Below are 17,390 nucleotides of genomic sequence, written 5' to 3' on the forward strand. Positions count from 1 at the left end.
TCAGCGCCAAATGTAACCAAAGAGTATTTATAAATAAAAAGATTTGGTAAATATGACTGTATATTTATTTAAATCTAGAAAATAAACTTTATACAACGAATTGTCGTTTTCATTTAACCTTTATTACTTAATTTAAAAACAAAAGTGAGTAGCCTATGTGTTTTTCCAGACTATCTTCTACATCAACACCAAATTACATCGAAATCCGTTCAGCCGTTTAGGCTGCAAACTCTAACAAACATCCATCCATCAATTTAAACTTTTGCATTTATAATATTAGTATGAAATAATCACGTATTACTAAAAAACTAAATAAAATTACACTAATAAGAAGTAGTACTGCATTTGTTGTGGTAAATTTTCAATCTGTGGTGTTCTGTAATGCGTTTTTTCCGCGATCGTGTACGTCATAACGTGGTTGACTGTCGCCGCACCCGGTTCTACTTCATGATCCACGTATACTTTAGATGATATCGTTTCTTCGAATTCTTCACCTACTATTTCTGGTTCAGGTTCATAATCATCAAAAGGTATATAGTTTGAGTCCATAGAACAGTAAGGTCCATAATATTCCATTGGATTATATGATACTGCGTCATAGAAGGTTTGTTTTTGACTGACAGGTGAAGGAATTTGAGTTTCATATGGTTTGTAAATACTGTTATAAGGATCTACATAATGTATGTGATTATATCCAACATTTAGAGGCATATCTTCTACATTTGCGGATATATTCGATTGTGTATCATTCTCTGAAAGTTTTAAATAATGAATTGGACATGTATAATTCTCGTGTTGATTATTTTGAACACATTCAGTAGTATTTGTTTGTTGGGTGCAGTTTTTCATATCACAGGCGTCTTTTAGAATTGATGTTAGTTCTCTGGCTTGTTCATTCGCTGCTACAGCTAATTCTGACAATATTTCTGTATCAGGAGTAAATTCTATACCGTATTTATCAGCGATCTCTTGAGCTGACATCATTTTTTCTATAGCTATGTTTTGATATTCGTTATTCGATTTGATGTGTTGAAGAAGTCTCCATACTAATTTAGTACTATCCATTGGTGTGTCGATAGATCTTTTCTTTCTGTTACTATCTTCGCTGTTATTATCTGTGATACTTAAGGCGTACGTTAGAAGATTTTCCATTTCACTTTGTATAGCATTTGTTATTGATGTTGCCATTTCTTTGATTTCTTCTAATTGTTCTTCTGGTGATTTATCGGAATTCACAACTTGTGTCATTGATGCGGTCGATGAAGCGAATAAATCTGAATCAGGTACGAAGAATGTACTATCCCAGTCTTTGGTTTCCTGTGAATCTACTTCTGCTGGATATATTTCTGTCACATTCTCATGTTCATCTATATCTATGTCTGCATAAATTAGAGCACCCTGGAATAAATACATTGTTAGAAAATATATTTATATATTTACGTGTCTACTAATATAATAAAGCGTAAACACATACTACTTCATTAGGGGGTAAATAAATTGGAAAAAAGATCATGTGGGATAGGGACCATAAACTACAAGCTGACAACATTAAGGAAGCAAGAATATTGGTAGCGACAATTTTGACATTTGCAATTGGGAATTTGACAAATGTAAACAATAAAATAAAGTTTTTATAATTTCATGAGGACGAAGCCGCACGGAAACAGTCAGTTCTCTTATAAGGATTAAATATAGAATTAACAGGAACATTTATGTGAATTAAATCGGAAATATTTACCTGTACTAATAATACTAAAATAAAGTGAAACAATGCCATGTTGAACACAATGTGATGTCCTTCTCCCTTCGTATGCTTTATATATTAAGTTATCACTTAATTAAGTAACAATTTGGTTAACATTGTCATTGTGATTTCTTTGATAGAACTCTTGCTTCAAAAACGTTAAGTAATATTACTAAATTATAATAATGTTACAAAGTATTCTAATTACAATATTATATTTACAAACAAAACAAAACCAACAATCTTTTTTTAATAGATGTTTATTATGCCTATATTTGCATAAGTATATCAAACTTTATTTTATTAATGAGAGAGTTTAGATGGATGGATGTTTGTTAGAGTTTGTAGCCTAAACGGCCGACGGATCTCGATGAATTTGGCATAGACGTAAAAGATAACCTGAAAGTACACAATGGCTACTCGCTTTTGTTTTGTTTTAATTCCGCGCAGACGGAATCACGGGCGCAAGTTCTTTCTATGGACGCTTTTAATCCAGAGACAAAATGTAATTGATACAATCAAACGGGTAGTAAATAAATAATTTATTAAATTAATGTTAAACATATTGAGGCGATATTGGTATCAATTCGGAATATCTAGCGTAAGGTGGGGGTGCAGCATAAACCGGCGGGGGTGTAGTATAAACTGGTGGAGGTTGTGGTGGCGAATGGTACTGTGGAGGATATTCTGGTGCTGGTAATTGGGGCTGATACGATTTATAAGTCCAGGGTGAATATACAGGTTCAGGGTGCCCTGGGTAAGGCGATGGATATGGGTAGGGTGGGGTATATGGTACTCGTGGAGGTACAGGGTATTGGATGGGTATATACGCATGGGTAGGTGATCCATATTGGGCTGCTGGGGGAGGATATTCTGGTGGAGTTTCTTGTGGAGGGTAATATGGTGGGGGTACTGATGGTGGAGGGTAAGGTGGTAATGAAGGGTAGGCGAATGGTGGTGGTGGCGATACGTATATGACTTGTGGCGGTGGTGGCATTACTGGTAAATAAGGCGAGTAATATTGCGATTCGTAGTTTGTATATTCATTTCCATTTGATTCTGAACTTTGACTCTCTGAGTTAGTTGACTTCGGTTTTGGAAGCAAAGCTGGAAAAGGATTGAGATGGTTACTTTTATGTAATTATTATAGTGAATCATGTAAGTAAAATTCGAAGGTAACATGCTATTAATAGACTTACATGAAGAGTAGAGAGCTTCAAGCATTTGGTTCATTCTTTCGTGAAGCGAGCTCATCTGAAATTTAGGAGTTAATATGTTACGATATTTACTCTAAGTTTTATTACATTACTTACAATTGGAGTATATAAGATTAAGTTTGAGAGTAGCAGCAGTGGTAGAGAAGGTAGGGATTTAAAGTTTAGCAAAGTAAGGACATGTTATGGGGAGGGATGAATCGCATGTAATGAATGGGAATGGAGGGGTAAATCATTAGAGGTAGACTTAGAAAACGATGAATGGATTGCGTGAAAGATGACATAATCAAGGGAGTGATGACTGAAATGACGTATGATAGAGTTATTTGGATGACAAAAACTCTTTGCGCCAACAATACGGAGTCGGGCGCAATATAAGGTAGGGGAGATGATGGAGTATGACGTCATAACATGTAAATATAAAATTAATAAATGAAATAAAGCTACCTGTGTGTGTTGCAATTTCTGGCATGGCGTTGTCGGCGTCGCATAAGTCAGACCTAAGCTTAGAGCACTCAACTTTAACATTAAAACCAGCATTTTGTAATTATTTCAATACTGACAATTATAAGGCTTGACTACTCCATATCTTTCAAAACATTGGATCTAAATTCCTCTCATTACAGATATTTAAAGGAAATTATTCTCTAATCTATGTATAAACGTGATGAGATAAAAAAGCAGTAGAGATTTTCTTTGAGATAAGATTATTTATTGATTAAAATTGATTGATAAGGACCGTTGATGATTCGTGATAAAAAATCTTAGTTTGTCTTATGTCTATATAATAATTCAATCAAAAACTAAATATCGACTAAAAATTTTGAGGTTAAGAAATTTTTAACGAACTACAAGTGGCTTAAATCCTTAATACTTGGTGTGTTTAGTCTAATCTAGTCAAACATAGCTATAATAATTCCATGGTTAAATTATACGGTTTTTATTTTAGCAAAAATAACCTCAACGCCTAATATAAATAAGGACAACGCAGTCCCCAATACAGATAACGCTAACAGTGGAGTGATGTCACCAAATTTCACTCGTTCAGCTAACAATGCGGCTCTACAGGGTGGTGGTCGAAGTCTCAGGTTTGATACTAAACGTTTAGCTAAACCCACTTCGGTTATCCAGCTGCCTTTAGACCGAAGGTATTCGAACCATTGCCCTCGTTTTGTTGTCGTCACCCACGCCACGGACTACAAACAGAAAACAAATGAAAACACAGATATACGCTATCACAGCGTAGATATAGTGAGTATTTTATAAGCATATTTTACATAGTATTATAGTTAATAAAAATATCAATTAAACTGCATTTTATTGTATTATTTTATTTTCTAACGCCTGCAGAAATTATGACTGCAAATTGTTAGTTACTTAAATTAGGTGAACGAAAAACTCAGTCCTTCCTTTTTAAAAAAAATCAATATAGAACTATAAAACCTTCGTAGAGTTCTATTACATTCAGCTAATGACCCAAGAGACACTTTATTATTTATAAAAAAATATGCGCATGAGCATGTCAAAACGTCTTTACCTCAGGTATTGTATCCACATATTGTAGTTTACAAAGCTGGTGGTCAGTAAATGTCTTGAGATAGGGGTAGAGTTGGTTATACTCCGTGTGATAAGCGGTTTGCCCTCTCCTGATGAGGTCTACACCTCGTTCCATGCCAACATAGAAACGTGAAGTAAGTTTCTTGTTCTTCAAGTACTCTAACTCGTCCCAATTAGTTTCCACCTGGTTATTTAAAATAAAATAAAATAAATAAACAAAATGAAACACTATTTATTGACCGAAAGAAAATTAAGAGAACACAACTTACAATTATTAATGAAATAAAAATAAAGATACAAACTCTTGGTCAAAAGGAAAAGGCTCAGCTGATGCGGACTCCAGCTTGTCACTGAAGGCCGCGCTGGTTTTCAGCCTCCAGCCATTGTAGTTTAATTTTGACTATCGAATATTAAACAATTGAATAACGACAAGCAATTGTTTTTCTTTACGCTATTTGTCTACCTACATCATACAAAATTATAAATGCGAAAGTTTAGATGGATGGATGGATAGATGTTTGTTAGAGATTGTAGCATAAAGAGCTGAGTGGATTTGGCATAGATTTGGAGCATAGTCTGGAAGAACACATAGGCTACTTGTTTTTGTTTTTTTTTAATACCACGCAAACGGAGTCGCGGGCAAAAGCTAGTAAGCAATAAAACTGTTTCAAAGGTTATTAAAAGTACTGAAAGAAAAAAAAATTAGTACATTGTTGTGTCGAGCTGGTATTAATTGTCATTTAGAGTCTCTTATCTCTCAGTATCTCTCTTAGTGACTATAAAACAATTTTAATGACAGTAAAACTAACAAATCTTACAAAAACTCACATCAAACATCAAATATCGCATATAATCGTAATCCTCCGACGTGATCGCATATCTGGAGTCAGCCAGCGCTCGCAGCGTGTCCGGCCCACTGCGTCCTGTACTCATCAGATCTGATACTATCGCCGACGTATAATACGCATGGATCAACATTGAGAACACAGATACGACCACAAACGTCCATCTACCAGATGCACCTTCGGGAACTGCGCTTGCGTCTAACAAACGTTAAAAAAAAAACAAGATTAAAACAATTGACTGTAGCACTTTATATTACTTACAAGTTGGAGAATGCTGCGCGGTTCCCACTTGGCCAGTACAGTTGAACATTTGCGACGGCCAGTCATAGCTTGCATGGACTTGCTAACGCCAGTTAGCGTTCAAACTTTGCTAGTTGAATGACAATCCAGTTATTTAGCGCTACTGACCGACTGTACTGGCCAAGTGTGAACCATCGGCTAGCTGATATTGCCAAAATAGAAAATGTGACCGCTGACCATCATCATCATCATCACCTGTTATACGTTCCTATTAAGGGGTGTTAACACTAAGTTAGGGGTGACTAGTGGCGGCCGACTTGCAGGCAATCGGGCTGTCATGGTCCGAGACACAACGCAGAGTCCAGGACAGAGCGAGCTGGCGGCGTACTGTGGACGCCCTCTGTCCCACTTTGGGTACATAGGAATAGAAGAGAGAAGAGAGAGAGAGTGAGGCCATAGACATCTGCATTTAGTTTTAAGTGTAAACTTAAGAAAGAAATGAAGATTTGTAACTCTTCGACAACTTTTAACGGATGGAGGAGGGGATATCCTGACGAATGATCCATCATGACGAATGATGATGTTTTTTTTTAATTCGGTGATACCTTACATAATATTGTATTATAATGTACCAATGCTGAGAAATCGTAATCGAATGCTTAGTGATATCATTTATTACATTATCGCAATAATCACGTATTACGTGTTTGACGAAAGAAGATTTCAATGAAATATAAATCATAACATTGCAGTCTACCATAGTAAGGAACTAAAAACTTGTGCTTGTTTTGTATTACTGGAAACCTAATTTTAGTTCTATTTCCCATTCCACTATATCCGTTCGAAAGATGGGAAGAGGAAATGGATTTGGCTAGTGATGGGACGCATAGGTAGGGGAGACATCCTCTTTCTGTTAGTCTCTCCCTTTGTTGATTAAAGGTAGTTTGTGTCTGCAAATGAGGATGTCTATGGACGGTCTTTGCTTCTTTAACGAATTCCGCTTGCTAGTTTGTCACCTTGTACTTCAAAAAAAGGTAGATTCTATTCACCTTGTTGTAAATAAGTAGCCAGCACCGCCATATACGCTCCTTCTTTCTCAACAGGCTTCATAGCAGTCACTCTCTGTGCTACCGTCATTAATAACACGAAGCCAAAGCATGTCCACCAAACAGCAGCAGTGAATGGCACCACGAACATATTACTGCTGCTCTCACGCTCTGATAGATAGGTGAAGCCAACGCTGTAATAACCAGTATCTTTAGATATATAATAATGAGGGCGTTTCAATAGATGGCGCTGTTAGTAATTTTATTTTGATGAGTTGAAAAGTTATACTTTGTAGTCTTAGGGCCTGTCCCAGCAAATTGTAAATTGTTTAATAACAAGTGCAAAATATGTGATGGAAATATCGCGTTTTGTTCCTTATTCTGACAGTGACGTAATTTTTAAACTATCTGAGCCTCTATCATCCAGTGGTGGGAAAGACCCTTACTAAACAAGAATATAATACTTAGTTAATCTATGACAAAGAAAAAAGAGTAAGTAAATGTAGAGAGGCAATAAAGTAAAAAATATTCACCGAAACGGCCAAATAGGTAGTGCATAGTCTAGGCGTGTGATTCTATCTGGCAGGATCCGTAACACTCCGCCGCCGAGATCCGCGCTGCCGTAAGATAGCATAAGCAACATGCTACCGTTGTGGATCTCAGTGCTCCATAACTCAGTCGGGTGTAACACTGCCCTAGAAACGTTCATTTTCATTCGTTCATTTCGTTCGTATCTCCCTTAACATCGAAAACTACATGCCACGTGTTACCGGGAATATTGTTAGAAATTAATTTGGACCGTTAATACCATGAGAAACTTGTCTATAATTATATGAATGTCACTTTCAAATTATTGAAGCAAATTAAGCTACAAGTAAAATATACAGAGACACGATATTTCTATAGTATATTTCTATACATTTCAGCGGTCATATCCTAAGCATATCCTCTTTAACATACTATCTTCAGTCTTCTTCTACCTTTGTAGCCATCCACTAATATAATAGTTATATCAAAATTAATATTTATTTTTTTATTTAGATTATTAACTTAGCGTTAAGTGCTTCACTAAGTAGAACTGATGCCGCATATCCGCAGCGAACTCCTGAATCATGTTCCGGCATTGACACATCTAGCAAATAATCTTTAAATGTCCCATTGTACCAGTCTTCTGAGTATTGTCCTATCTGTAACATTAAAGGAAGATGCGTCAACGAATTAATTAAATAAAATTTTGTGGTATTTTGCGATGCCATATTTCTAAAGGAGAGCGACGCGTCATGTTCACATTTCGTTACACGAGAGAGACAAAAGATATAACATACAAGGGGAAAGAAAGAGCAACATAAAGTCTAAGAGCGGGTGCACATTTTTAACTAATCGCATAAATGTTGTAATATGGGCGATTGTCGATTGTTTCGCAGCCAATTCAACTGTTTAGTTACACAACTAAAAATCGAGTAGTGTGCGCACCTCCATATAAGCTCATAGGAATCAGAGCGAGACTAAACAGTTGTGCGATGGTTTAGTTTCAGGTGTGCGGACTTTGTAATTAAAAACGATTAAATACAGTCACGAGCCACGACTTACACATTACATGACGACCAACGAATAATAGAGAATTATATTTAGGAATTTACTAATTAAAAGTAGATACTGACAGGAGTAGCAATCTTTAAAGGATATTGTTTCAAATCTAAGCGACGTAATATTCTCTCTCGTCCGTGTGTTATTTGTATTCCTGATAGATTCCAATAAGCCCAAGCATGTGTGGTAATACCATCACGAGGGTGAATGTATACATCGTCATAGAAATACTGCAAGTGAGTCATAGCAGTTTCTGTAAAAAACATTTGTCTTAGTAGCCATCACCCGCGTATCGTCCGCGCGAAATTAATATAAGGCTAAGTAGCATATATGTTCTTCCAATGTTATCTATACAAAATTTAATGAAGATCAGTTCAGCTATTAGGGAATACCTTTAGGAATAATCCAATAAAACATTTCTTTTTTTGCATTTATTGTTAGTAAGTCTATTCCATAGCAACTAGTTGATGTTTTGCTAGAGACAGAAAAAAATAATCTAGTTTATTTTGTAACGTAAGTCTCTTGGAAGTGGAATTAGTTCCGAAGTTCTTAACATTACAGATAAAAGTTGTAATTAAATATACTCTTAGTTAAAATACTTTTAAACATCTTAAGGTTTCTACATTTAACTTACGCTTCAAATTTGAGTTATTCTCATGTTTTTCGGTCCTCAGTATAACAATTTCCGCATCGTATCGAGCATTTTTAACGAACTGTGGCACTTCATTTATGATCAACCATTTGTACCATTGAGAAAAGTGTTTTGGTTTAAACTAAAAAACATTAAAAAAGATAAATTCTCCACTCAATCTTGAATATAAATACGTTATCTCTGATTCTCTAATACAGGTAACCTACAATAATATTTTTTTTACTTATATTAAGGTACTTTGATATAATTTCTACAGACAAAATATTAGTTACCTGTTTTAAATCCTGCGAACTTGGTATATACAATATTCCATAGAAACGATTATTTTCATTATCTATGAGTGACGTGTTACAAGAAAACGTCACAGTCATACCGTAATTAGAGAAATCTTTAATGAAGTTAACACGATCTGAAAATTATCACAACTAATTACATAATGCGAATATGCTCTTGTTCAGATCTTCCATGCTCATGTAAATCCGTAATTTCTTTCTATACACTAACCTTAAACGGTATTATAATCGAATTCAATTGGATTTACAACAAACCTTTTATGGCTGCAACCATAGACTAAAACAAGATATGTATCTATAATATTATAATAAAGCGTGAACACACACTTCTTTGTTGCCTAAGATGTCATCAATTACAGCATATTTTTGAATAATTCTTTTTTAAATAAAAAGCCCTACACTTACGTCACGCTTTAGGCTATATAATGTCACGCCATTTAACATAGGGGGTAAATATTTTAATAAATTCATGCGGATGAAGCCGCACGAGAACAGCTAGTGCTTCAATTATTTAAAAAATCTAACGTTCCAAAATCATTCCATAGACAATAAATAAAATTCACAACTGCGAAATCTATACATATATTGGAGTGTCTGTTTGTAATATCAATAGAAACATTCCAGATTTCGAGAAGATAATGCATTAGCGTTGCTGATAACGAAAACCGCATTTTTTTTTTGTCTGTGTTTGTGTCTAAGCCGCGTTTGTTCCGGTTAATCTCCGAAACGGCTGGGCCGATTTCGACCAGAATTTCACTAAAGTGTAACTGACATAGACAGGCATATTATAGGCTACTATTTTTATCTTAATTTTGCGTGGACGAAGTCGTGGGCACCAGCTAGTGTATTAATAATTTCTCATTTCCAGTGGAAGTTATTCGTGCGTTATTCGTGCGCAAATCTTATAAAAAAATTGTCAATGTCGATACGAATTCACGGAAATTCGTTTTTCACATTCGTTTTAAATGATGGAATTGCTAAAGATACGAAAACCTTATAAATAAATCTTATTTAAACATACCGATTGCAGACCAACAAGTTAAAACTGTTATGCCTCCAACTAGCTTATATCTAAAAAGATCTACAATAACAGGAACTAACATTGTCCAATTCATGTTTTATTCTAAAATTTTAAAGACCAACTTCTATGTATTGCCTTGTATAGACCAGACTACAATAAATAGTATATTAGTGTACTGGGAATAATCGAAGAATGAATTCATAATACACTAATGTCAAGTTTTAAGGAAACGAGGTAATGTTATTCGAATTTTGTTTGAATAATAAAATAAATTACAGGTTTACGGTAATGCAGTTACATTTTCAAGTGAATTGTAGAAGTTGGTTGTTAGAGGTAATAAATTATTTAAAACGGTAAATTGCAGTTGTTATATATGCCACGACTTTAATAAGACACGTTTAGATATATACGTCCATTTAAATAAAAATAAAACAATATTTATTTATAACATTTTATTACGATTAAATTAATAAATAATAAATCTACAATATTAATTGAAAAGTGAATAATAAATCTAAATATAAATCATTTGGATTTTTGATAAAACAATTATAAATAATGACAACTGCATTTAGGTAATTCAATGGGTTTTGGTTCCAATGTCACGGGGACTGGAGATGGAACCATAAACGCTGTCATTGGCAATCCGGGAGGTGGAGGCGGGCAGCAAGAACACGGAGGAGGTGCTGGAGGTACAAGGGATATAACTAGAGGCGCCGGAGCAGGAGGTGGTAGGCACATTGGAGCTGGTGGAGGTAGAAACATAGGCGCAGGTGGAGGTGGGAGCATTACCGGAGGTGGTGGTGCCTGAAATACGAATGGTGACGGAGGTGCGGGAAGTATCATAGGCGGTTGTGGCAGACAGAGCGGTTGTGGTTGTGGTGGCGGCGCTGACAATACTATCGGTGGCAACGATGGTAGCGCAGGTGGTGGCATTGGTAGGACCATGGGTGGCGGTGGGGGAGGCAGACATCCCGGTGGAGGCGCCGCCGGCATAAGTACTAGTGTAGAAGGCGGAGGTGGAGGCGGGCCTGCACCGCATTTACTACAATGCCCTTCTTTCTTTTCTGAAAAGATATTTGATTTAAATAATTCAATCTATCATCTATGGAGTAGATTAATAAACCAGTACTTAGTAAGGATAATTAAAAAATGTATTAATAAACTTACCTAATTTTGCAGCAAGAAGTGGTTTTAATAATCTGAAATAAGGAATTTTTAAATTTTAATTAACTTTATATGAATCGTAAAATTATAAGATTTGTAAACTACTTACGAAGCGAGAACTGCTTTTTGGCATTCCTTCATTTCTTTTAACGCCTCTAGCTGTAAGAATACAATGAGAAACATATTTACATGTCAAATGTTTATTGTATTACGTGTTAATACCTCGGGTAGCCAATGTCGATGCACCTGTGTTTTTGTACAAGGGTTTTACACAGAACTCATGAGCTAACGCTATAACAACATTCTATAGTCCATTTTACTCTTCACGCTACTTCTAGGAATTTTGACGTATTTCCTTATTTTGAAGGGTATTCTAATCAGTATACTGAAAGCAACTAAAGAGGTAGAAAAAAATTTAATTTTGTATTTAGCTAATCGTTAATAAGCATCTTATGAGGAGGGATGAAACGCATATAACAAGGACGTGTGGTACACCGGTAGAGATAGACATAGAAAGAGATGGATGGATTACATGAAAGGTGACATGATCAAGAAGGGAGTGATGACTGAGACGACGTATGATAGAGTTATTTGGAGGACGAAAACACTGTGCGCCCTACGGGAGTAGGATAACGTAGAGAAGTTGATGATTTATAAGAATGAGTAAAACCGCAGATCAGAGCTAGTATTACGTACCAAACATATTCCTTTATCACTGCAGGCTTTTACATACATCGATGTTAATAAAATAACGGTTACAGAAGACCAAAATAGTTTTCGAATCTTCATTTCGACTTGCTAGTTAAAAAAATATTATGCATTACAATAAATGTTCATACATATATACATAGTTTTTAAAGATATTTCGTACATAATTGATATTGCAAGATAAACTATGAAGTAATTAAATTTTTTTTCTATAAGCAAAGATGGTACGTGACGATTTATATTTGAGTTTTATTTCTTATCGTGACTGGTAACATTATGTTATGTAATTATTCAATACAAATTATAAACAGATTTCATAATATCTAAATTTCTAGCGATATAATTGAAAAGATCTTTTATTTTCACAAACATTTTTTCTCGTTACCAGATTTACTATCACGTGTTTTACAGAGAAATTTTATAGATGGCGTTATTTTCAAATGTTAATTGTTAAAATATTTTTTTAGGGTTTTCATTATAAAGATAATATAACAATCAGTACCCTTAGTAGAGTTTTACAATAGTTATTTTACATATCCCTTATATATATTCTAAAATATATGTACATTTGTTATAATTAATTCTATTCTATTCTTCGAATTATGACATCCCAAAATGCTTTATAATTGCAATTGTTTTATTTATACGTGATCAATCAGATGTTAAAGATAAAGATTGTATTGTTATTACGAAAAACGTAAAGTTATAAAACGACTTGCAACTTCTTACTGTTTTCAATCGTTGCATACAAAATTCAAGATGGCTGCCACGATGGTTACGATAAAATGTATCATAGTTTTCTCGTTTATTTACGTAAGTTATTATTTTTATTGTAGTTTTATAGATATAAATGCTTAAGGAGTACATTAACTATCAGCTATATTATAAATGCGAAAGTTTAGATGGATGGATGGATGGATGTTTGTTAGAGTTTGTAGCCTAAACGCCTGAACGGATTTCGATGAAATTTGGTATAGATGTAGAGGATAGTCTACTCACTTTGGTTTTTTTTAATTCCACGCGGACGGAGTCGCGGGCGAAAGCTAGTATGTAATATTTAAAACATTCATGTAGATTGACTTTATTAAGATTTTTAATTGTCCATTTCAGGTTCAATTATGTCATAGTTTGTACTACGAGTCAACATCTAAGACGTGCAATCGACGTTTACCTTTTAGATTAAAAAGCGATCTAAAGGAATCTAAAGTCTGCCCATCGAAAAGTCTAGAACATCACTCAGGAACGACAGCAAGAAGTAAGAGGTCCTTGTTGTTACCTGGATTACCTCTATTACCTTTGTTACTTCCCCCTATAATACCAAAATTACCTCTACTTCCATTGCCAATTCTACCTCCCCCTTTAATTCCACCTTTACTTCCATTACCTAGATTGAAAAAGCCTATAAAACCTTTAAAAGTACCAATACTAGGTAAAAGGTCAGTGTCCAAAGTCGGGTCTAAATTAAAACCGATTAAAGTGCCTGGATTAGATTTGAAGGCGGGAAAAAGAAGAATATTAGATCATCTTACTAAATTAAAAAGAAAAGGTTCTTTGTCTACGCCTGAATATTTACGAATCAGAAAATTATTTTTAAGATGAGAGATAAAAGATTAAAGAGGTTTTATTTGAACAAGTTTGAGGAGTTAAGTAGCTTTGGCGTTTGTAAAACGAATTGTTTTACATTTTTTTAATTTGCCTCTTGTTGGAGTTGTTAAAAAGTACCTAACCTAAAAATTGGTCTTAATATTATAATGGTGTGATTCTATACTACTATAATAAAGAAGAAAGATGTGTATTTTTGTATGTATAGTATTGTTTATGTTATATATTTCCATTCTATGACCATTATAAAACTACTTTTTTATTTATTCACGGGATCAAAGTCGCGAGCAACCGCTATGCTTTACCAGTTATGTATTGTCTCATTATAAAAATACTTATTTTAATAACATTTGTAACTATTTGTATAAATCTGACTAATATTTTAAAAGTAAAATTTTACCATAGATGGATGGATGTTTGTTAGAGTGTATAGCCTAAACGGCTGAACAGATTTCGATATAATTTTGTATAGATGTGAAGGATAGTCTGGAAATATAAGCTACTCATTTTTGTTTTGTATATTCCACGCGAACAGTCTCGTGCGAAAGCTAGTGTTAATAATTTCAGAGGTTATAAATATGGTTGACCAGTTAAATTAGTCGTGTTATAAATTGGGTCGTTTTCTTCATAATTAACGCAGGTCATTGTTACTTGATTAAAAAAACATTTGATCCAAAGGTCCTAATGACCAATGTTAAGCTATGCTAATTGATTTACTACTTTTAATGTATCCATTGTTTTGTGTAGTTAAAAAAAGACTTTCGATTCATTGAGCGATCTATACAAGTATTACTAATATAAAGAGGAAAGATTTGTATTTTTGTATGTATTGAAATAACTCAAAAAATATTGAACTGATTTTAAAAATTCTTTCGCCGTTAGAAGGGTAATTTATCTGTGAGTAACATAGGCTATTTTTTTGACCGACTTCCCAAAAGAAGGAGGTATAAATATCACTGCTTACCTCGGCTGACACCGACATCATAGTAATAATAATTGTACAATATAGACATAACACTTACAATAAGGTAGGTTTACTATTTTCAAGGAATTATTTCGTTACTTTTTAGTGTACTGTTTTTTGAGAATATTTTGTTTCTAGTGTATTTTGTTTGGAAGTCGGTTTTGTTTTTTTTTTTAATTTCACGCGTACGAAGTCGCGAGTAAAAGCTAGTCTATAAAAAAGTAACTTAATTTATATGGTTGATTGGTTGATAAGTTCTGGCTATACATAAAAGAAATGATATACATAAAAAAAAGACGGTGACTAAAAGAAAACAATATTACACTTACTGAAACTTTAATATTTATTTTTTACAACCGTTTAAAATAAAATAAAACCTAAATAACCTACGTTGAGTCACAAAAAATTGTATTAAAACAAATTTCACATTTTGTGCAGTCTTTTCATCACCAAATTAATTGCTTAATCACCAAAAGTCTTAGATAATTTATCAACCACAATCCGAGTCCTATCTGACAGATACTGATCTATCTGTCCCAAAACTTTAACAACATGCAGTAACTTATGTACTCCTTTCTTGAACTTCTCCATTCTCTCAGCGCTGGATTCCTCTTGAATTTTAACCTTTAAAGACTTAAACTTCATCGGTGTACCAATAGATGGCGCTGATCCCAATTTGTGAGTAATCGGTTTTAATTTCGGCACATTTATCTTTGGTATGCCCAATTTAGATATTTTCAATTTATTTAAACCAAAATTCGGTATAAAACCTTTAGGTGGGGTTATAGCAACTGGCGCTTGTGAGTCAGCATAACCGGTCATGTCATAGTCTTGTGGGGTAGGTAGAAATCTTCCGTTTTCCACCGCTTTGGGAATTGCACGTTGTATCATCGCACAGAAGGAATCGACGTCGAAATGCGAACTATCAAAGTTTTCTGCAGAAGAAGAACTTACCATGGGAAAGAAACTCTGAAAGATTAATATAGAATTATTAATTTCTACAAATTGTCTTAAAAAAACAATTTACAATAACATTCAAAACTAAACTTTGTTATTTTTTGTCTTAATCAATTTAACACAATTTTAAACGGAGTTAGTACCTTAATATAATTGCTAAGATTTCACACTGAAGAACGCTCTTTAATACTAGCTTTGCCTGCGACCTCGTCCGCGTGGAATTAAAAAAAAACAGACTATCCTCTACTTCATCAGGTCAGCCATTTAGGCTACAAACTCTAACAAAAGTCCATCCATCCATCCAACTAAACTTTCGCATTTATAATATTTGTAAGATAAGATTATAGTAAAGCGTTTTTTTTATTTAAATTACTCTCACTTACCTCTTCATCAGAACTACAGTCGATTGTCAATCGCATCGGTGGCGGAGCACATTCATAAAGTTCCATCTGGAACAAACACACTCATTATAAGACATGGAAAAAATGACTCTATGTCTTAAGTCATTGAACGCAAATTAGAATGATAATATTTCAAATTCAAATTAACAATAACTGTTTCTGGATTTTACATTTTTAATTTTTTGATACTGACCGCAAATAAAAGCGCGATAATGAAAACGTATCGAGACATGGCCGCTTCAGACGACGCATTGTTTGTTATTGAAATCGATCACCAAATGGTCACGTATCGATATGAATCGATTTTACAGAATCAGCACATCTCGCACGACCCAATTCATAATCGAGACATTATTCGAATCCCGAGAAATCACATTGACCTTATCTTCTAAACGTGATCATCGTCTTTTTGTTTTTTAATTATCTTTTTTTCGATAATGTACTGGCTGTCGAACGGGTGTTCTGCTGCCAGTATCCTTTTGTATTTCATTGTGAGATTTTATTTCGAAAATGAAATTAAGAAAACAAATTACCTGCCTCATTTTCCTGATGATCATTGTTTTAATTGTAGAGGTACGTTTTTTTTATATTTCATAATTAATATATGCAGTTACTTTAATGGAATTCTTAATGAAAACTATAATATTTTAATTTATTTCTTCAGGGAAGTCTCGTACGCCGGTCGCTACTAAGGCCGAATGGATTTGAACCATGCTATACTTGTAAAGCAGGAGAGAAACCCTGGTCTCATACATTGATGCAGTTTTGGGGAAAACTGAAGGACATGATGACACGAGCTGTCAACGCAATCGCGTCCAACGCTAGGTTACAGAAAATCACTTAATTATGCTCTATATAAGATGTTTAACCACTTTTGCATATCAGGATTCTTTATTGACAGTTTTATGGGTGTTCCCAATAACCAATACCGATCCATTTTTATCAATTGGGGATCGAATCCGTGATCCAATTTTAATCTATCTCATAACGATCTAAAGATCGCAGCAGCAATTGCAAATTGTACTCTTTTTTATTATCAAGGGTCGAATAATTTTTGTTTAAACTATTTATTTAATTAAAATTATTTACGGATTGTTCTCAAGGATTTAATATAGTTTTCATCGATCGTGGTTGCGAAAGTGTCCATTCACTGTTTTACACGAACGCAGTTGGCTTCGTTGTGAATTAACCGAAATCTGCAATTATGTACCTGGGCTACCAATTTTGTTATAAATTATTTATTATAGTACGTACTTAATGCCCGGTTTACATAATTCCAGTCCAGTGATCGACATCAGTGCAGGATTACAACTGGAAATATGTAAACATACACTGGAATGAATGTTGATTGAAGGGTTTTATATTGCTTTTATTTAGTTTCTATTTTAATTT

At 34.2% G+C, this 17,390-nt stretch overlaps 3 protein-coding genes across 3 annotated transcripts; all 3 read right to left on the bottom strand.

Moving 5' to 3' along the window:
• Positions 1-318: 318 nt before the first annotated feature.
• On the bottom strand, positions 319-1,413 carry LOC106105791. Its single transcript, XM_013286242.1, has 2 exons — positions 850-1,413; positions 319-759 (listed from the first exon to the last, which is right to left on the bottom strand). Exons 1-2 carry the CDS (start codon positions 1,411-1,413, stop codon positions 319-321), a joined length of 1,005 nt encoding a protein of 334 aa, XP_013141696.1.
• Positions 1,414-2,300: 887 nt separating this feature from the next.
• Positions 2,301-7,355, bottom strand: LOC106105801 (programmed cell death 6-interacting protein-like). Its single transcript, XM_013286254.1, has 7 exons — positions 7,180-7,355; positions 6,650-6,840; positions 5,344-5,558; positions 4,496-4,699; positions 3,918-4,154; positions 2,944-2,998; positions 2,301-2,851 (listed from the first exon to the last, which is right to left on the bottom strand). The coding sequence occupies exons 1-7, from the start codon at positions 7,353-7,355 to the stop codon at positions 2,301-2,303; spliced, it is 1,629 nt and encodes a 542-aa protein (XP_013141708.1).
• Positions 7,356-15,102: 7,747 nt separating this feature from the next.
• LOC106105810 lies at positions 15,103-16,051 on the bottom strand. Its single transcript, XM_013286265.1, has 2 exons — positions 15,981-16,051; positions 15,103-15,609 (listed from the first exon to the last, which is right to left on the bottom strand). The coding sequence occupies exons 1-2, from the start codon at positions 16,044-16,046 to the stop codon at positions 15,103-15,105; spliced, it is 573 nt and encodes a 190-aa protein (XP_013141719.1). The 5' UTR covers positions 16,047-16,051.
• Positions 16,052-17,390: the final 1,339 nt, after the last annotated feature.

This window comes from Papilio polytes, unplaced genomic scaffold (genome assembly GCF_000836215.1).
Source record: "Papilio polytes unplaced genomic scaffold, Ppol_1.0 DF824269.1, whole genome shotgun sequence".
Lineage (NCBI taxonomy): Eukaryota > Metazoa > Arthropoda > Insecta > Lepidoptera > Papilionidae > Papilio > Papilio polytes.